The 23,431-nt window shown below is 29.1% G+C and overlaps 1 protein-coding gene across 1 annotated transcript; it reads left to right on the top strand.

Annotated features, from left to right (window-relative positions):
* Window positions 1-10,208: 10,208 nt before the first annotated feature.
* On the top strand, window positions 10,209-11,060 carry LOC112715328 (LOB domain-containing protein 21-like). The gene has a single exon (XM_025767086.2). It carries the CDS (start codon window positions 10,368-10,370, stop codon window positions 10,935-10,937), a length of 570 nt encoding a protein of 189 aa, XP_025622871.1. The 5' UTR covers window positions 10,209-10,367; the 3' UTR covers window positions 10,938-11,060.
* Window positions 11,061-23,431: the final 12,371 nt, after the last annotated feature.

Here is a 23,431-nt window from a genome sequence, read left to right as displayed (position 1 = left end):
TCATCCTCTTGGAGATTATCAATAAATTTCAAGAAAACAACCACTTTATCTCTAGATTTCCTGAGGAAGTTCTCATGCTTGGTGGCTAGTTTCCTTTGCTCCTTACTCATAGCAATCAAATGGTTTGACTGAGAGACAAACTCTTGCACCAAATCCTTAACAACCTCATATAAGACAGATTTGTATCCAATGGAAGCTGAAGTACCCATGGTAGAAAGAGGGGGAGTGTCTTCTAGTTTAGAGTGATTATTATCATCACCAAGAATCACCCTTTCAAAACGAGTAGGTCCCTTTTTTTACTGTTTCACTAAACCACCTCCTTTTAGATATGAGTGTCTATTTTCATATGTCTTATTTGACAAGTCAGCACCAAAATGTTCAAAAATACAGGTCAAGAACATACTATAAAGAAGAGCTTTATGCTTCTTCTCACTTCTAACACAATCAAACATATATCTTACCATTAAGTAAGCAAAAAACTTTTAGTTTTTATGAGAATAGTATACAAAATTAAAGTATCAGTGTAAGACACCCTTTGATATGAGCTACTCTGAGGAAGGATGTTATGGTTCACTATGCGGTGCAACTAAGCACGAGTGTAATCCAGGGCTTTATGAGTTTGAGTGATGCCATCAATCAAAGAAATATGTTCATAGACATAGGTCAGATCATCATTAAAAGAGAGATCTATCCCTTCATCCCACTTACCAGATGTATAGGCACATGCACCAACATCAGTGTATTTCAGAGAATCACTGATGATTTCATTATTCAAAATTATGTCACGGTCTTTTACATAGGAATGAGCAGTCCCCTCATAGTAAGTCATGTTTGCATAAAATTTCTTGACTAAAACTGGGTAAACTGATTTTTTTATTTTAAAAAGATGGTTCCAATCCAGAAAAATAAGATTATCAACAAACTCAAAACCTTTCTTTTCCAAATTCAGTAAATCAACAAAAAATGTGGGACACAATGTGCGATGAGAAATAACCCCTTCATAGAAATTATTATTAATGGCAGATCTAAAACGGTGAGTGTTGTAGTTTGAGTGAGAGGTCATAAAGTGAGCTTTGTGTGCAAAAGGGTCTATGAAAGGCTCTTTAATATATTTGAGAAGGATTCGAGTTTTACCTCTTTGAGGACGAGAAGGAGCAGACCTAGGTTTAGATCTAGAGGGTTCAGACGTAAGTTTCTCTGTAGGAGGGCGCTTTCCTTTCGAAGTACTTGGCTTGGAAGGATCACTAGGAGGAGCGGTAGACTTGAAGGAGGGAGGAGACCTCGAAGGATTCTTTGTGTGAGCCATAGAATTTGTGCGAGGAGGAGATGTAGGAGGAGAAGGAGAATGTGTAAAGGTGTGATCTTGAGATCGTGTAGAGGGTTTAGTTTTTATTGGAAGCTTGAGAATTTTTCATGAGGAGCCTTTTAAAGAATTGTTTTCTTCCTCATTTGTGTGAACCCAGGTTTCGAATGAAGATGAACACTAATGGTAGTGGGAGAAGAAATTGAAGGGTTAGTGGAAGACTTTTTGAGGAAAGAGGTTTAGTAACTGCCAAAAAATTAAGAGATTTTTTGTACCCATGTAATTGTATCACTATGACTAGACATTGAAAAGACTTGACATCACAAAAAGTTATTTAATTTTATTTAAATATTAAAACGTAAGATAAATTAAAATTAAAAAAATGAAATCCTTTTTACTAAAAGACAAAATAAAATGACATGTGGACAATGTAACACTCATTTGATTTTATTTAATTATTAAGTTTTCTACTGCATTAACTAAATTGGTGTTCAATTAATCTGAAAATGATCATTCTTTGTTCACTAAATCCACTACACATGGGTTCACAACAATCTTGTGTAAATAGATGATCTTGTTCTAGTTGATAATAATTGAAGTGAAATTCAACATGTCAAGTGCTTTCTGGATAGCAAGTTCAAAATTAAAGATCTTTGCATTCTAAAATATTTCAATGGGATGGAAGTTTCTAGAAGCAAAGTTGGAATTGCTCTTTACCAAAGAAAATATGCTTTGAATTTAATCAGTGACTATGGATTGTTTGGAGCAAAACCAGCAACCAAACCTTTGGAGTATACAACTACTTTGTCCAAAGAATTCGGTACTACGCTTTCTGATGCTTCTCTTTATCGAAGATTGGTTGAAAGGCTTTTTTATCTCACTAATATAAGGAGAAATTTGAACTACTTTGTGAGTTGCTTCTCTCAATTCATGAATTTACTTACTGATATTCATTTGCAAGATATTTACATGGTTCTTCAATACTTGAAACAATCTATTGTATTTAGTCTTTTTTTTTATTTTCACAAATAAATAAACTCGTTTAAGCTATCTGGTTACACTAATTTAGACTGGGGTGCTTGCAAGGATACTAAAAAATTTATTACTAATTATTGCTTCTTTCTTGATCACACACTCATCTCTTAGAAGAGTAAAAAACAAACAACTATGTCTAGTTCTTCCTCTGAGATAGAGTATAGAGCACTGACTAATGGGACGTGTAAACTTATTTGGTTGCTGAAATTATTAAAAGAGTTTAATATTCTTCCTCCTCTTCTAGTTGATATTTTTTGTGATAACAAGTCTACTATTTACATTGCCTCTAATCTAATTTTTTTTTTTTAATGAAAAACCAAACATGTGGAGGTTGATTGTCATGTTATCCGAAACAAGCACAAGGAAGGTTTTTCATATTGCTTTTACTGAACATATCTTTATAAAACTACTTGCTCCAGGGCTCTTCTCCTTTCTATTGTCCAAGATAGGTTTATTTGATTTGCACAAACTAAGTAATACTAGCTTGTGGAGGAATCTAACATAAAATAAGAGAATTTGAAAATGAAATTAAAATTAAGTTAAAAAGCAGTTAAATGTAAAAAGTTGTTAAAAAATTTATAGTCTTGTACCGTTAGTGAATTTGTTAGAATTAGTTTATAGTTAGTTATTTATCTTTCACTCTTGTACAGATATATAGTGTACATTTATACTGTAAAAATATGATGCTTCATTCAATAAATTGAAAATATTTATCATTCGAATTCCTCTTTGATTGTCTCTTTTCTTCTTCTACTTTCTTCTCTTATCTCAGTTACTTGCTACATTCTCTCTCTCTAAGTTAAAAGATCTCTCTCTCTTAGTGACCAAGTTAAAAGATTAAAGTTACCTTATTTGTCCTCTTCTTTACATTTTTTTGTCCTCTTCTTCATTTCATGACATGCTTCAGTTAAATTAATTGAAATAATAAAATGCCATAAACTTCAAATATTTATATTTATAGTCTAGAAGAAAAAAAAATCACAATTTCACCGTGAGAAAAGAATAATTATTTTTGTTACATTGTTCAAAATTCTTGATAGTTCTAGTGGCAGTCATTAGTTATTAGATACTAGCTAAGCATATATATTGGTGTGAAAATTATGCTTGTACAACTTTTTTATTTATGATATAGACACTTCATAAATAGCCACTTATTTTTTAAGATAAAAAAGCCTTACGCATAATTTAAATATGTTCTACATGTTTCTCTTTCTCCTTGCTTTTGTTTTTTTTCTTCTTCAATTTTTTTAAATCTTCATTTATTTGTTTTTCTTTTTCACTTATTATTCATAAAATGAATGAAACGTATTCAATTGATATTCATGTATACTTGTAGGAAAAAATTATGGATATTGAACAATACGATGAATCTTCAAGAGCGTTGTCTCAAATGATTTCTTTGCTCAAACTTTTGAAGGAAAAAAAATATTTAGATAGATTTCGTGGTGTGTAAATTTTAGGCCAAGTCCTAGTCAACTCTTCGGTCAAAATTCGCAACAACCAAGTGATTGAATTCAAACAAAAGAGATTTAGAGGATGTTGGTTAAATTATAGATAGAAGTGGTAATCGAAAAATTAAAAAGGTACGCAGTGAAGAATATAGTAACATCAAAGAAGGTAAAAAGGCAAGGAATGAAGAATGTTGAGATATCTCATGAGTTTAGTGAAGCAGAAAATAGATATTGGGATTAGATGGTATTTCTTATATATATATATATAAAAGTTTCATCATCAATTTAAATTATTAGAAGAGAGCATAATATTTTTTGAAAATGGAAGTATATAAAAGTGTAACAGAAGAATATCAAGAATATTTTAAAAAAAAGAAAAACAAAAAATAACAGCAATTGAAAACTGGCACAAACTGGTGCTAGCAAAACATTAATGGTTTTGCAACGGTTAGAAAAATAATGTAGAATAAGTCGTTAGAGACGATTACAAACCCGCCACCAAAATTAGTGAAGATTTCTATGTTTTTAAATAATGTAAATCGCTGCAGAAAAAAAAAATACTTATTTCAAGTTAAAAATAGCAGTGGTTAGAAACTGTTGCAATATTGGACTTATTGGCCGTTATACCTATGATTGCTAGAAATTGATGTAAAATCGTTTATAGTGCCTTAAAGGATTGCACTCAGCTAATCTCCATGAAGCCGTTTAGCGGCCATTGCAAACCGTCGCAAAACCCTTTGGAAACTGCCACTATTGTTCGCCGGTTGTTGTGTACGTGTAATAGTAAGTTTCATATGATATTATACAAGTAAATAAAGGATCCCTTAAAGTAGTGTTAAATTTCCATTTATTTTCATACAATTGCTTATTATTAGTGTACACTTTTGAGTCTTCGTTATCGCTATGGATGGAAATCAAAGGCACGCACCTTTATCACTTTGCTATCATGCCAAATACTATTGATGCTCCGAAGCTTACCCTTAACAATCATACATGGAAGTTTATTGAAACAATAATAGATCAAGATCATCTCATGTTGATATGATTAGTATGAATATATATATAATTAGTTTATATATTAATATAAAATAGACTTAGATGTTCACATTGATGAGTTTTTTATTAATGTAAATTGCAGCTTTTTTTTTAATCAATTTGAATTGATAGAATTAATCTTAATCGATAAAACATATAATGGGAATTATAATTTTAAAAAAATCCACTTAATTATATCAAAGGTTTTTTTTATATCGAAATCGATCATCATTCCAATAGAATTTTTTTTAATAGCACCTCAAATTAGTCCTTTAATAATTTAGGTAGTTTACTATCAGATGGAGTTTAATTTCTATTTATTTTTTCCTTTAACTTTCTAAGATATTGGATACCAAAATATGCATGATACATGACTTTATGTAGTTAACTTTGATATGCATGCATTGGTCTGTTTCCATATGTTTCACATTAAACATTTCCTTACAAAATATGTCAATTGATGTCCAGCTGTAGGCTCAAACACCATATATGTATTGCCATTTCATACATACATACATATATATATATATATATATATATATATATATATATATAAGGGCAAAACACTATAATAAACCAAGGAGAAGGAAATTTTACACAAATCAACCAAATAGAAAATTGATTCATGAATCCACCAACACACATTATTATATAGTTCGAATCAATATGTTTCGAACTAAAATTTTATGTAATTCGAATCAATATGATTCGAATTACACTCACACACGCTGCACATGGTAATTCGAATTGGCCAGATTCGAATTACTCATGATTTAATTTTGCCGATTATTTTATTAAAAAATTAATAATTGATTAAAAAATTAATAATTAAAAAATTTTAAAAATATATTTTTATTTTATGCATTAAAAAAAGTTAACAAAATATTTAATTACGAGACTTTTTTAAAATATTAATGAACTATTAATTCGAATTTCATACAATACTCTTTTGCCCATTTTTAATAGCTCATGAAATTTTTTTAATCAATTTATTTAAATTATACCACAAAAAAATATTTTATTCTATACAAAATAATTTTAAAAAATGGCTTAAAAATGTTAGGGGTACTATAAAAATTTATAATGTCTTAATGACTTGGGACATTAAAGAAATACTCTACATAGTCAATAATAATTTAAAAATTAAAAAAATATAATTATAACCAGTATTTACATAAATTACTAGAATATTACAAACTTTTATAGTACTCCTTATATTTTTTAAGCCATTTTTTAAAAATTATTTTGCATATAAAATGGCTAAAAATGGCTTAAAATGGCTTAAAATGCCCTTTATTCTATACAAAATAATTTTAAAAAAATAGCTTAAAAAATGTTAGGAGTACTATAAAAGTTTGTAATATTCTAGTAGTTTAGGTATATACTAGTTATAACTGTATTTTTTTTTAATTTTTAAATTATTATTGACTATGTAGAGTATTTTTTTAATGTCCCAAGTTATTAGGATATTACAAATTTTTATAGTACTCCTAACATCTTTTAAGCTATTTTTTTAAATTATTTTGTGTAGAATAAAATATTTTTTGTGGTATAATTTAAATAAATTTATTAAAAAAATTTTCAAGAACTATTAAAAATAGGCAAAAGAGTATTGTATGAAATTCGAATTGATAACTCATTAATATTTTAAAGAAGTCTCGTAATTAAATATTTTGTTAGCTTTTTTTAATGCATAAAATAAAAAATATATTTTTTTAATTTTTTAATTATTAATTTTTTTAATAAAAGAATGGTAAAATTAAATCATGAGTAATTCGAATCTGGCCAATTCGAATTACTATGTGCAGCGTGTGTGAGTGTAATTCGAATCAACTTGATTCGAATTACTGTGTGTCTGCATGTGTGAGTAATTCGAATCATATTAATTCGAATTACATGAAATTCTAGTTCGAAACATATTGATTCGAACTATATAATAATAATAATGTGCGTTGGTGGATTCATGAACAAATTTTCTATTTGGTTGATTTGTGTAAAATTTTCTTCTCCTTGGTTTATTATAGTATTTTGCCCTATATATAATATTTGTATGAATTTATAAAAAAACAAATAACATTATCAAAATAAAAATAATTGTTGTGCGTGTGTGCGTATGTGTATATGCGCAAAATCGTTTAAAATCTATCTCAAATTTATCTGAAATTAAAATTAAGGTAGAATGAATTTTGTGTGAAATTTTTGTTTGAGAAAACTATTTTTATTAATAATATGTGTACATGTTTTCTACTACGTTATTATAAATTAAGAAATAGAGTATCACAATTACTTTAGATAAATTAGTCATTAAAAAATTGTTAAATTGGTTTTCATCTAATTTAGAATATTAAATAATTTAGTCCTTAATAAAACAAAAGAACAAATTAGTGCCTATATTTTTCAGAAAGTGAAACAAGTACTTAATTTTTCCCTAAAAAATCATATGATGGGGAGATTATTATATTGTCTTAAATTATAAAAAATTAAATAATATACTAATTTACAATGTATCCTTTTATTTTATTGTGGACTACTTTGTTTATTATATATACCAAAATATTGGGGTGACCTATTTGTCATATTCTTTTGTTAGAAATGAATTTATCTTTGAAGAAAAATTAGTAGAGGCTAATATATATTAATCAAACTATTACTTTTTATAAATTGAGACTCATGCATATTTCTCTAGTATTAAATAGGAAATAGATCACATAGCTTATTTAATGAAAAAAAAAAAGTAATAACAATGAGACAACATGGAACTTAGGACAACTTTTAGTTCAACCCAAATCTTACTCTACACTCTATTATTGAATCCCTCCTAGGCTCCTACTTCATCCTGATCATACCCGTGAATTTTTACTACCAAAACTCACATCTGGTCCGTACAAAAGTTACCCCAGCCATCTCATATCCTATTTGCTCCTACACATTTATATTCATCTTTAAATACTTATAAAAATATTTTATACACAAAATAATAATAATAATAATAATTTTGCTAACTTGTGTCTTTAAGTATACAGGTTAAATATACCATAAAAAATAATTTATAAAAATTATTTTTTTATATTTTCAATATATTAAATACATTAAAAATATTAAAAAAATTTTATTATTATATTTTTAAAATATGTCTTTAGGACATAAATTAGTTAAATTCTAATAATAATAATAATTGTTCTAAACATTTTATATGAACTTAAAATGAGTTTAAATTGGACATATTACAATAATTGGCATTCTTAATTTAATAATAAAGACAAATGAGTATATATAATAAAAAATTTCAAAAAGTATAACAAGTAGATAGGAGACCAAAGAGAAAAAAAACAGGGTTAAATATCCATGATAGAAAAAGCAGTAAACAACAGAAACAATAACTTAGATTGTTCTTGGCTCCACTTATGCTGTTGCTGCCGATGCTCAGCTTCTTCCAAAAGTACCCATTTTTTATTCCATCATCAGTTCCCTTCTTGTGACCATCCCTTTCTCTCTGCCAACGGATCATTTTATTTTTATTTATTTATTTACTTTTAATTCCATTATATTTAGCAGTTGAATAAAATTTTTAGATATGAATAATTTCAGTGTAAAATACAATAATAATTGATTATTTTACTATTTTACATTACTATGATTGTAGTACTGACGTTTTGTAAAAAAAATATATATATTTTAATTATAAAAAATAAAATATTACTGATATTTTATAAAAAAATTATTTTTTAATTATTAAAAAATAAAATATTACTGAAATTTTGTAAAAGAAAAATATTATTTTAATTATATAAAAAGACATTTTGTAAATACTTACAACAATGTATAATACATAATTTAGATCATCTATAAAATCTTTACCACTCAGAATTCAATATACGAAAATAAAAGTTCTCTTGAGCTTGTTTAATTTCTTTTATTCAATCAATCAAAATATCCCATCTTTATTGATGAACTATCATGTCTGACTTGAAAACTATCCACACATATCACCCATTGTCCGCATAATAAATCAATTATTTGGACCCTACTTTTGGAATTGCAACCTCCTCCAATTTGGATGAATGTGATAACCAAGAACATTCAAGATTAACCATAAAGCACAAAATTACAAATGCAATGTGTGTCATGTATGTTCATATATATGGAAATGTTTGTATGCTTTTTTTCTTTTTTTACTTTCTCCTTTTTGATCTTTTTGCTAATAAAATTCATAAAAGTACTCTTTAAAGAATTACAAATAAATATTGTGTAAGGGAAAAGTTAAACTTATATAGTTACTAATAATGCAATTATGACGGCATCAATAATTTCAATTTCTTTACACGTTAGTTACTATTTAAATGTTTTTTTTTCCCTTGAAATTAAAGAACGAGAAAAATCCAATAAAAAGAAGAAAATAAAAGATGACGAAATCACTATGGTAGTACCATAAAAAATAAAAATAAATCATGATGGAATAGCCAAGATATATATTCATTATTCAGATTTCATTGTCCTTGAGACTTTCCAGTTATTTTCCTAATTAAAAAATATATTTATTTAAAACACAATAATTATTTTCAAAGGAAAAAGAAAATAATATAGTATAAACTAAAAAGACAAGAGCAGCAGTGTCCCATGGAGGACCCAAAACGGTGTTAGCTTTGCCTTACTAACACTTATCATTCAACAGCTGAGCTCATAGCCATATATAGGTGATGACACGTAACAGCTCTTAAAATCGACCATTTGGAAATTGGAAAGAGATCATTTTAATTATTTAATTTTGACCAAATTTTTAACCATCATCACTTTATAATTTAAAAATTTATAATTAAATTTTTATTATTTTTATAAAAATATAATAATATTTGTTTTAAAATATTTTTATTATAAAAATATTTTTTATATTAAAAATTATCTATTAAATTGTTTATTATATATTTTTATATATTACTAATTTATGTTCTTTATTTTCAATTAAATAGTCACCCACTATTAAAATAACTAAAAATATAATAGATAAATAATCAAATTTGTATATAGTAGAATAAAAATAATATTTGGTGATTATTTAGTAAATAATTCTTTTATTATATACATAATATAATTGTTTTATACAATCAATATTTTTGAACAAAAAAATAAAAATGATCTAATTGAAAATTTCAGTGTAAATTTCACTCGTCTCATCTGAAGTTTTATTCAATTTAGCTTAATTCTTTTTAAGTGATAGATTTCTTTTAATTAAATTATCAAACAAGATTGTTATCAATAAAAGATTCCACCAAAAGAATGTCATCATCACTTAAATAAATGAATAAAAGATGGTATTGACTTTTACCCCCATTTTAAAAATGAAAGAAATAAGTATAATAATATAATATAATATATCCAAATTTTAAAATATAGTTATTACTAAGAGAGGAAAAGACCTACATAAAGGACCATAAACTTAATTTTAGCCTCAAAGGATATAGAGGATAGAACTTAGAAAACAAAATAGGGAAAGTGGTTTTGTTTGTGTAAGCCAAAGTGGAAAACAAAGAAAGAAAAGGCAAGCCATGAAGGGATATGAGCCTCGTTCAAGTTCTTCTTGTGCAGCCTGCAAATTACTCAAGAGAAGATGCATCCCCAACTGCATCTTCGCGCCGTATTTTCGCTCCGATGAGTGCAAGAAATTCGCGAAAGTTCACAAGGTGTTCGGAGCAAGCAATGTGAGCAAGATCCTCATTGAGGTCCCTGAAGAGCAAAGAGAGGACACGGTGAATTCTCTCGCTTATGAGGCCGAAGCCAGGCTCCGCGACCCAGTTTATGGATGCATTGGCGCCATAGCGCTCCTTCAGAGGAAGATGGTAGAGTTACAACACGATCTGGCGATAGCTAAAGATCGCCTGGCTCGTGTTGTAGCTTCTACTACATCTGCCTCTGAGTCTGCTTTGGTCGCTACTACTACTTTTAGTAGTAGCGATGAAATTATGCATGGTTCTTCTTATTCCCATGTTAGCTTGCCCCCTTTTCCTTGCAGTGATTTCAGTGATAGCTTCTGCCATAGCTCTTCTTCTTCATCTCAATTCTTGAGCCGACATGATCAAGCGGTTGATGATTTCACTCAAATCCCATACATATTTTAATGTTTTGTGTTTCTTTTTTAATGTTTAATTTGTGGGTGCCCCTTTGAATGTAATAACTCGAAATCAATCAAAAGCAGCTATTTTAGTTTTGTATATGCCAATAAAAACTAGGGAGTCATGAAATCATCGTCTTGAATTCGGAACTTTGGATACTCTCTCATCTTATTATTAGTCTCAAACAAATTAAACATGTTTTTTTTATATATATTATTTATTTGAGTAATGTATTTTTGTTGAACTTCATGGTTCCTGTATTATTAATTAATTAGAACCTAGGATCGGAACTACTGAAAATTATAGGGGTACCTTGGTCTTTCTCTAATAAATTTCAATTTTGTAATAGTAATATGATCAGTTGTCATTATTTGATCATGGAATTCTGATCCTCAATCTCTTGTTCTGACTTAGCTTCTTATCTCAAATATTATCTTTTCTACCACTCCAGATTATTATATTAAGCTACAGAAAATATTATAGAATAGAATTAGGTATTTTAATAATTTTAACGGTTGGTTTCAATCAAAAAATTAATCTTAATTATTATTTCAATTATACATATTTTATGATTGAAATCAACGGTTAAAATCACTTACACCTGATTTCGTGATGCTCTTACATATATCTCCTACCATATATATCAAATTTTGGTTATGGTTCATCGCATAATGAGAAAAAGAAAATAAAAGGAAAGGAAAGAAAAAAAAAGAAAAGAAAATTGTGTTGGCAAAGTGTGAATTGAGTTGAGGCTAGCATCCATTGTTAGTTGATGGAGACGAGAGGGGAGGGGGTGAGCATTGATTGCCATTACCTACAAGTGTGAGACACCATTTAGCACAAAGAAAGCAACACTACTTATTTTGATTCTCTTCTATATGCTATTATCTTTGAACAATTTGCTGTGCCCCAATTATGTGGGCTCCAATGCCTACTGTTTCAAATGCAATATGAAGCACCATTATGATTTTCACCCCATCATATATAGAAAAAAAAAATCAATTTGAGTTGATCAAATGATCACTTATCTATTTAAATAAGTGTCGATGATTCGAATTCTGTTTCATATACACAGTAAATTATTGACCAGCAGCAAACTCTTATTTAAAGTTCTAATCTGTAATAAATTAATTTTTGACTCATTGAATTAAAAAATATCATAAAAAAAACAAAAAAATATTAAAAAAGTAAATCATATTTGTATGTTTAAATTATTCTTTTATATGAAACTAAAAAATTGGTGTCATAATTCATAACTATTAGCTGTATTGTAATTCTTATCTATTTTTACTTATTTGATATTTTTAATTCTTAAATTAAAATTAGTATTTTAAGATATACAAATATAATCATTATGATATATATATATATATATATATATATATATATATATATATATATATATATATATATATCGACTATTAATTTGTCATTATATAAAAATATATATTTGGTATTTATAAAAAAGTTATTATTTTAATGTAAAAAAATTGTGAAAATGTTTGGTTATTTTTCTAATTAATTGTTTTGTTGGAAAACTATATAAAATATTATATTATAATTAACCAAATATTTTAGTGATTAATTTTTAATATTTATAAAATATTTTATAATGCGACTCTATATCTCTATATATAAAGTCCCTGTACTATTCTAGTATCTTGGGTCCTATCAGTATCAGCAGTAGATATATCTAGGTAAAACCAAAACAAAAAAAAAAAATAAAATAAATTTAATTCTTATAAAAACCTAACATTTACTGCAGAAATATTGGTACTGTTTTTGCCTCCAAGTATCTAACCCCACCAATGGCCCTTGAGCTTTATGATAATTGGGATATTGGAATCCAAAGAATAAGCAAGAAACCGAAAGTTTTTAATTTAGAGTTATGCTTTGTGGTGTGCTCATCGCATCTGAAATGGGTAGCAAGATATGGCCCATAAAGAAAATGCCTACCATTCAAATTACATTATTAGTGCATGCAAGGTCTTGGTCTAGTGGTATATTTTACGTCATATAATAAATATACATAAATTTAAAATTTAGCTGATGCTAAATAATAAATAAAATTGTTAATATTATATGTGTAAATTTAATATAGAAAAATTTATACTATTTAAGATTGAAGATTGTCCAATCCATCTAAAAAAATTATAATCATCAGTTAGTAATCAGTTATTCGGTTATTCCTTATTATGCATCCCAATTGCTACCTCACATACTTCCAAATGCACCGTAAAGCACATTGGACCTAGTCTTATTAATTGATACCATTCTTGTTTTTGTTATTCAAACTGTTCCTTTGAACTATTTTGGAATACACATGTGATATACCAAAAATGATATTTATACCATTTTTTTAATAAATATTTAAATTAATTTTTACAAAATTTTATATTAGACATTTTAGTATTTAACATATTTTTATTTTTTAAAAGTCTTTAAAAATTATTCTGTCGGATAAATTAATCTCTTGTTACTATCAATCAAATTTAATATACGCATTAAATAAATAAATTTCTAATAAATTTTATTATAGGACAATTATATTACAAAAAATATTATTATAAGCCAAGACAGATTACTTTTTCTTCAAAATAATAAAAATTCAATTTGTCCAAAAGAATTAATTTTAAGAACTTCTAGAGAAAAGAAAATTTTGTTAAAAATCAAATAGCTAGTTTGATCTAAAATTCTTTAAAGACTAATTTTAATGTATATCATATTTACTTTTTATGTACACACTTTTTTGTACGTTTCTTTTATAGTATAAAGACACTTTTTTTTTTAATTTTCTTTCATTTTTTTGTATGACTATTTATGCCGTTAATATAAAATGTATCATTTTTACTGATGTGACGTTATATAATTGAATGCACATATAAAACTATTTTACACTAACAGTGCATCAAAATTAAATTCTTACTTTTAATATTAAAAGTAAAAAGACCTACTTAAGAAAAATATCAACGGTGTTGTTTATATATATTTTTTATTTACCAAAAAAAATCGTTTTTTTCGTACACTAAACTAATACTTATTTTTTTACTATCGGATGAAATGTAAAATTTAAACAAAAATAATTTTATATTTGATCTAAACAAAAAAATGAATTAATTAGTATACAACAGGGGAAAAGAAAAAAAAAAGAAAAAGCAGCAGGTTGTGGAGTTTGCTAGCTACCAAACAAGATGAAGTCTCGTGACTTAACCAAGAGCATAACCATATGACCGTGTTGCTCTCAATGCAACATTGCAACTAAGTTGTCAAATAAAAGCCAATTCTCAATAGCAGCTATTTATTGCATATTGGAGCTACAATGCTTTTGGCTTCTAATTTCTAATTCTTCTAACGAAAATCGTTCCTATTATATTAAGGAATAAGAGCTTATTAATAATTAATAATAACCATCTAATAATAACATAGTCCAAAATTGTTCCTGTAGCTCATGCGATCCGAAAAAGTTGGCTAATTACTTTAATGACAACAATTTTTAGAACCTCAGTTCCCATCTATGGTCCACCAAATGTAAATTCCATTTGCCTTTAGCTATTGCCTATGGAGTGAAAAACAAAAATGAATAGAGATGGCAGAGTTGGGACACGTTTGTCCTCCCCTATTCCTGGTAATATGGGATAATGGAACCAATTCTTTTCTAAAGCAATCACTATATGACACTTGTCATGGATGGATTTTATTTTAAAAAATATATTCACTTATTTAAAATTTAAATAAATAATTATTTATCGTTAAATAAATTATCTACAGTAAAAGAATTATCTTATATTCGAAAGTAAATACTTTTTAGTTCAAAAACTCAAGTTACACAAGTTGCAGGTCAGAACACTTACTGTTAGTGTAGAGTGTCAAAAGGATGAAATTAATCCCATAGCTAAAACTAATTCTGTTAGTTAGCCTTCCTATTTTAGTATAGTTAGTTACTAGAGTCTTTAACTGATTCTTGATATATGCATTAAGTGTTAGTGCTGTGTATAATACATAAATGTAGAAATTACTCTTTGAAAATGTAACAAAAAAAGTGTACAAATACACTATTGAAGATATACAATTTTACTCTCATCTCTCTGTCTTTTCTCTTTTTCTGGTTCTGAATTGGTCCTTCATTATAATTGCATAGCTATTCTTTCATGGTATCAAGAGTTAGGTCCTTCTATAACAGCATGACAGACACTCAGAATGTGTAGAGAAACAACTCCCAAAACTCTACAGGAAGAACTGTTCTGATACCATAATGTAGCACATTACTTTTAGTATCATCATGACATGCTAGAAGTTGGGTCGTTACACCTTTCATGGTCTTGATCGTTCCTACCACTGCAAACAACAAATCTCTTCTCACCCCAATTTCTGATAAGTTGGATGATACTAACTCCGTTACATGGAAACAAGTTGTTCTTTTTGCCATTAAATGTTAGAATTTGGAAAATCATATCATAGAAGGAAAACAACCATCTTAGTTTCAATCGAAAACAGCAAAAACTACAGGTACGATCTCTTCCAAATATACTGAATGGCTTCAACAAGATTACAATCTTGGCTCTTGGCTTCTTATTTCCATAGATGTATTTTTCAAGAGTCGTATGGTTCATTGCCATTCATCACTTCAAATTTGGCATAAACTTCATCCACAAAATCTAAGATCAAACTGCTTATAACACAACTCAAGAATTTAAAGAAAAAGTCTCTTTGAATCACTCAGTAGCTTGCAAATATCAAGAAACTAGTTGATTCCTTAATTGCTCTTGGTTATCTCATATAGAAACAATTTGTGATGGACTTGCTGAAGAATACTCAAGCTGCATCACTCTTGTTCAAGCTAATCCGGAACTACTGCCTTTTTTATCAACAAATTGCCTACTAAAGTATTGAATATGCTGTCTCCACATAAAAAACTTCACCATATCAAACCTGATTATACTAGACCGTTTAATGAATATAAGATGGATTATAATTCTGAGCAGTGTGTGTTCTTAGGATATATACCACAATCCAAAGGTTTTAAATGCCTTACTGCACTGCACAGGGCAAGGTTATTGTTGAGAACATTCAACCACTACATGTAATTAATTCATACTCCACAAGTTGTTTCTTCCTCTACAACCTCTACTCCTACACACTTACCTTCCCAAACCTCAATCTCAAAATCTCGAAACTGATGCCTCTACCAAGGTTTGCAAGCCTGAAATAGGCTCCTTCTGCCTGGTTTGCTACTCTTAGCACTACTCCTCTTAATTTTGGTTTCAATAATACTCTTTATTCGTCTCACACCCTCATCTACAATTTACCTATTAGCTTATGTAGATCATATCGTTTTTATTGGACATAATCCCATTGAACAAGAAAAATTAATAACAAAATTAAATATTTGTGTTTTTCTTAAAGGATCTTGGTTGTCTCCATTATTTTCTTACTAACAGTGATCTTCATTATTTTCACAGTCCAAATATTTTTAGATTTACTCCAAACCTGTTCCAACTCCAATGGTTACTCTCTATGCATCTCTAGTTGGTAGTACTAGTATTGTGTATAATATATAAATGTAGAAATTACTCTTTAAAAAGGTAATAAAAAAATGTAATTGATTTTTTTTCACAAATATTATTCTTGTTTTTATAATGATGCGATGCTATTAGATCTGTCATATCATCTTTTTCTAATCCTAAAGCCTCTGAAGCTCAAAGCTAGTTATGTAAGTCGGTAAACACAATAACTCAAGTGAGGATACTGTGAGTATTAAAACTTTTAACAAATAGAGTAACTGAATTTAAAGTAATTAATTGAGAGATTACGAGTTAAAAAAATTACAAAGGTTCATTTTATTTTGGTTCGGTACTTCGGTTACATTTTTGTATCTAATTTCAGTTATTAAGACTGGAGATTTATCTATATCTGTCAAACTGTTAGAGATAATCTTAAAATAGTGACAATTTCAAAAACAAGAAAAAGCTACAAAAATCTTCTTTTACTATCTCATGAACAAAAAATAAAAGCTATCCAAAAAAAGTGTATCGATACAAATTGAGTTTTATGAATCAAACTTTGTGTTTCTCTCAAATTCATATAAAACCACTTTGTAAAATATGTAGAAACCAATCTGAATAATAGAAAAGCTTAAAATGTTGCTTGGTATTGAGTTATGGCTTAATGGCCTCTGTTTATAAGTATCACAAGTTTTGTATCAATTTAAACTAAGAATGTGTGTGGTTCAAGGATTAATTTTTATGCCTAGGAATATTATTATTAGGAATATGATTCCTTGGAATAATATTACCAAATATATAGTATTCCTATGTTTAGTTTATAAAAATAAAATCTATGGAATATTAATAATATGCCTAGAAATGTTTTAGTTTTTGTTTGTTTCATATTTAATATATTTGGGAATTGTGAATACTTTGTGCAAAATATCCTTATAATTTTTAATTAGAATATTAATGATTAAATTTAGTAAATATATATAATAAAATATAAATATAATAAATAAAATATTTTTAATTAAATTTTTTAGACTCTAATTTTTTAAATAAATATAAATATAATAAAATATTATTTTTATTTTATTTTTAAATTTATTAAAATATCCCTAATATCAAATATCTTTAATTAAAATTATTATTGATTCTAATTTTTTTTAAATTTACTAAAATATCCCTAATAACATATATCTTTAGTTAAATTATTTTTTACTCTAAATTTTTTTAAATTTACTAAAATACCCTTAATATCAAATATCTTTAATTAAAATTATTATTGATTGTAAATTTTTTTAAATTTACTAAAATATCCCTACTAAAATATCCCTAATAACAAATATCTTTAGTAAAATTATTATTGACTCTAAATTTTTTTAAATTTACTAAAATACTCCTAATATCAAATATCTTTAATTAAAATTATTATTGATTTTAAATTTTTTTGAATTTACTAAAATTAGTTAAATTATTATTGACTCTAAATTTTTTAAATTTACTAAAATACCCCTAATATTAAATATATGTTTAATTAAAATTAACACAAAATACGTATCTAAATTTTTAAAAATTCCATAATTCATAATTTGTCTCATAATCCATAATTGAACTTATATAAAACAAATCTCAACGATTCTATTGTGAATAAAACCACTTTTATTGTGAATATGTGTAAGTTTGAGGTCATGGAATGGTGTCTATCTAAGACTTTCAAATTCTGGCAAACTCATGTAATGTATATGATCTCTGCTATGTCAGGAGGATCTAGCTCTAGCTGCCGAAAAGCTTGCAGAGTGTCAGAAAACAATAGCTTCCCTAGGGAACCAGTTAAAATCCCTAGCTACACTGGAAGATTTCTTTATTGACACTGCTAGCATTCTAGCAAGTCCATCGCTTGTTGCCCAAAATATCTTAGTAACTTTATACTAAAAGAATGATCATTTAAGTGAAATATACATTGTCATTGTAAGTGAAACTATATCATCATTTAATTTTGATGAAAGGTAATATCCAATAAATTGAATGCTGCAGACATGCTTTATACAAATTAGAGAACTTCAATTTTAATCCAAAACAGCTTGAAGTTTGATTGTAGGATATCAGCAAAAGAGAATCAAAAGCATCATAGTTAAATAGAACACAAGTAAAAGAATGCAAAAGCATAATAGTTAAATTAAGTTGATTAAATTCAAGTTTAGCTAACAAAATTGTAATGAAACAAAATTATCTTTTTTTAGCTCTCAGTGACATAATTGCAAATATCTGGCAGAGTAAAAGAATTGCAAGCAATTTTGGTTCTTGAAAAACAATGAAAAACAGCAAACACATGACTAGGTTATGTGCTCCAAAACTCAATCACCAATTCACCATCTAACCTTCACTTTCTCCCCTTAAATTTCAAACACCACAAACTCAAAAGCACTCACTGTGGAAAATAACTTTTCAACTTGTGACCTTATGCAAACTTAACAACGATGTTAACTACCTCAGATCAGTGTCATCGTCAAATCATCAGAAATTTGGTGTCAAAAACATCGTAATCATCAACTTACATACCTTATTCAAAGAGTAGCCCCTGTTTCCAACATCAATAGCAACCAATTTGTTTTTATTTAGTATCCCCTGCAACCAACATAAGAAAGTGAGAGAGGGCAAGAGAGAGAGATCGAAAGAGAGAGAGAGAGATTGAAAGAGAGAGAGAGAGAGAGAGAGAGAGAGAGAGAGAGAGAGAGATCGAAAGTGAAAGAAAGACAGAGGGAGAAAGAGAACCATATGCGAAGCACTGGAGAAATGGTGGCAAAGCTTCCTCGTCGACGACGAACTCGACGCCAAGCAAGAGATTGACGGAGGAGAGAGACCAAATGCAAGTACGTGACGCGGAGGATCCAGCTAGAGGTGCGGCAGCGACGACGGCAAGCATACAGTCGCGGTGAACCAATGTGAGCTGCAATGATGGAACACGAACGCAAACGAATGATTGAAGTGAATTTCCTTCTAGAATAAGGTGAGGGGTGGTTGATGCGTGGGTATCTTTCTTATCTTTTTCTAGTGAATTTGCATTTAAATTGTTGAGTTTAATCAAGAATTAATTATCTTTTAGCCACTATGGATGCTACTTTGAGTCTTGTGCAATTTTGTTTATTTTAGGTAGCATTTGGCTGGATTTGAATGGAGAGGAAGCTTGAACAAATGGAAGGAGCACAAGAATTAAAGAAGATGATTAGCAAGGAGCGACGCGTGCGTGTACCTGACGCGTACGCGTGACACGCGAAGAAGACCATCGACGCGTACGCGTGACATGCGCCACATGCAGGAAACATAGAAAACGCTGGGGACGATTTCTGAGCCCATTTTGGCCCTCAAGAAAGGCGCAGCTCTCTGCCAAGTTAGGCACGGATCCAGTGAAGCCAAGTGGTCCCCACGTTACAAGGTGTGGATTATTTAATTAATTCTGATTCAACTTTAAATTTTAAAATAGAAAAAGATATTATTTTAATTTTAGAAATTAGATTTTAAATTAATTAGGATTAGATATAAAAGATTAGGGGATTCCATTAAGGGATTCTATGCCAATTTACATTCAGTACTTTACAGTTTACCTGAATTCTTATTTTCTCTCTGAACCATGAGCAACTAAACCTCCGCTGTTAAGGTTAGGTGCTCTGTCTATTGTATGGATTGATACTATTATTTTTCTATTTTAATTCATGTTTTGATTTATATTTCAAGAATTATTTTTGTTCTTTATCTTATGAATTTGGGTAGAACGGAAGTATGACCCTTTTTCTAATTGAGTTCTTGTATAACTTGGAAAAGCTCTTTACTTGAACAACAGCTTGAAAATAATTTTTCCTAAATTCTAATTATCTGGACTTAACGGGATACGTGATATATAATCCTCTTATATTTGGATAATTAGGATTTTTGTGGAATAATAACTAGAATTAAACTTCACACTCTAATTGGAATTAATTGACCAAGAAATTGGCGGTTGATGAATTTTAGAGGAGACTAGAAATGTCTAAGGAATTAGGGTCTAGTCACATATAGTTTGTCATGAATTAAATCTTGCATGATTAAAATAATTAATAAGAAAAGTCAATCCAGAAAATAGATAACTCTAAAGCCTTAACTGCCTGCTTCATATTGTTTTTTCCAACTTATTTACTTGCTTGTTTAATTCTCTTATTTACTGTTTAATGCTTTTTGAACACTCAAACACTATTTTCTGCTTGTCTGACTAAGCCAATTAATCAACCATTGTTGTTTGGTCCATCAATCTTCGTGGGATCGACCCTCACTCACCTGAGATATTACTTGGTACGACCCGGTGCACTTGCCGGTTAGTTTATGGGTTATAAATTCCGCACCAGTGGTCGTGCAAACTCAAATCGGCGGCGAGATGGTGCTGACGCCGGTGGAGCCTTCATGAATTTGGAGAAGAAGCTCGGCTAGGTTTTAGTTTCGATGGGAGAGGGGCTCTGCTAGGGTTTGGGTTTCTGATCAAATGAGGAGTAAAAAACTAAAAAGAAGGGTTGGAGTGAAATTAACAAGGGTATTTTGGTCTTTTCACTTTATTATACACATTCCATCCCATTGGAATTAAAGATAACCAGGGGGGAGATGGGAATGAAATGGGTTGGATTTTGATTCCAGGGAATAAAACATACACAGGAATAATTTTTTAAATCTTGAACCAAACATGGGAATAAGATATTTCCATCTCAAAATTCTTGGAAATATACTTGTATTCTCTCCAACTACACACACCCTAAGTAGAATCGAGTCAACTTATCAAAATTAGTCATTGCAAATGCAAGCTTTACGACTAAAAAACTTGATTATCTAGTTGGAGAATCGCTTCTTTAACTAATCGTTAGAAGCTGAAACTTAAAATCTTGACTTCAAATATCGTATTTCCACCTTAACTAAAAAATGTTTTTCTCAATAAAATAATTAAAAATTGTATCTCAGCTTGAAGAATCAATTCTCTAGCCATATTTTGACATTTTTCATGTTTTCAAAACTATTAACTAAATTTCTCAAAAGTATTGATTGTCAAACCATTTCTAACATATTTTATGAAAATTTATATATTAAAAAATGGTGAATTCTATCGTACCTTCTCTAAAATAAAGGGTAAATTACCCATTGTAATATATATATATATATATATATATATATATATATATATATATATTGAAAGTGATTCACCAAATGAGTTTTATGACGTGGAAGAGATTTTTATGAATGCAATTGATGCACTTAAAGGTAAAAGAGAGCTTATGGTCCGTGATGATAGAAGTCATAAAGACATTTGAAAAGATTCTTTAGATCCTCAAGTCATAAACACAGTTAAAGACATTATTGCTGATGATGTCAAATACTAGTGATGGTTTCAATGGCTAAGAGAAGGGGGGTTGAATCTTAGCCCCATTTTTCTTGATTACACTTTCTGGTCTTTGAGGAGACTTTTCTGTTTTTGTCGCGTCCCTAGCCACGAGACTTTTCTTTTTGTCTCGTCACTTGGCACGAGATATTTTTGGTTTTTGCTCCTGGACAGTAAAAACTGAAATGGAGTATGAAAGAAAGAAAATCACACCCAAATATATCCTAATTCAGCTGCTAAGTGCAATGCAGCCTACATCCAGTCTCCATCACAACAATGATGGAATTTCACTATAATCAACCTGATTACAAACTGTAAAGTGCTAACCCAACTTACAAGGGGATTCCCACAGAATCATGAAACACAACATAGATGAACAAAGGAACTCTAAGACATCTATGGCTTTTTCTTTTAATTTTGCACTCTCTGCCTTTTTCCGCTCTATGGCTTTTTCATACAAACCTCATTGTTTGCCTTTTCCATGAGACTCAAGACATGACAAAATTAAACAGAAAAATATAAAACAGAATACATTGAAGGAGAAGAAAATCTGTAAGCTTAGGTAGCTATGAGACTTATGTGCCTTGCACTCTCAAACTTTCTCCTTGAATCAAACCGTGACTGTTCACCCTTTTATAGAAGAGGAGAAGCATTCACAGTTGAAACAGAAACCAAGCTTAACTTCTTTTCCTTCATACAAAACCGGTTCGGCCAAAGAGAGTGAAGAGGTAACTCATGCAAAACCCAACATGCAAATACCTCTAGTTCTTCCTTGGTCATCAGTCTTCATCAATCCGAGCGCTCCATTCTTGGGTTGCTCTCCAAGATGGATTTCTGGCCCTTGATGCTTCATGATGATGATGGCTTCATCTGCTTCAATCTCTGCCTCTTCCATCACTTTGCCACTCTAGCTACTTCCTGTAGTGGTTGAGCCGAATCAGAGATAAGCCATGCCTCCAAGAATCTCTTTCTTGCTGGCCGAATCTTCTTCTTTCTTTTTGAGTATGAAGAGCTCGAGATTACCTCACCAAATCTTACCATTTTTAGTGAAAATCTCAGCCACAGCATACTTTTATTTTGTTATGTTTTCTTGCCATCATCATGATGGTCATGAGACGTGCTCCATCTTCTTTCCGGTGAGTAGGTGTAGCTTCCATGGCTTCCTGGATAATGACCGAAAGAGAAGAAGGAAAGATGAGAGAGAATGTAGAGTTAAAGTAAAAGCAATTAATTGAAATGAAACAAATTAATGGGATTGCTTTTACTTCCCTTGCTTGAGTGGTGTGCTGCATTAATCAAATCAATCATGTCACTCATACTCTCTCTCTCTCTCTCTCTCTCTCATTTATGTTTCCAATGCCACCAAATTAAAATCTGAAATCCATCCTTAATGAGAAATGGAATCCGTTGGAGAGCATAAGGCAAATGATAACATTTGCTTTCCTGATGGATTTTTGGATCAAACATTGGATCACTTATCATGGATCATGGTTGGGCTTTGGAGCAATGAGATTCATTCTGACCCAACTAATATCACAACCATTCAGCCATATAATATAGGAAACATTAAGCAAGGCTGATTGCAAGTTTTGATTTTGGGCTTGCAACTATTCTTTTAT

This window comes from Arachis hypogaea, chromosome 10, assembly GCF_003086295.3.
Source record: "Arachis hypogaea cultivar Tifrunner chromosome 10, arahy.Tifrunner.gnm2.J5K5, whole genome shotgun sequence".
NCBI classification, from domain to species: domain Eukaryota; kingdom Viridiplantae; phylum Streptophyta; class Magnoliopsida; order Fabales; family Fabaceae; genus Arachis; species Arachis hypogaea.
This window is presented reverse-complemented; position numbering and strand designations above follow the sequence as displayed.

Coding starts and splice junctions, on each gene's coding strand:
- LOC112715328 (XM_025767086.2), top strand. CDS start 10,368: ATGAAGGGATATGAGCCTCGTTCAAGTTCTTCTTGTGCAGCCTGCAAA.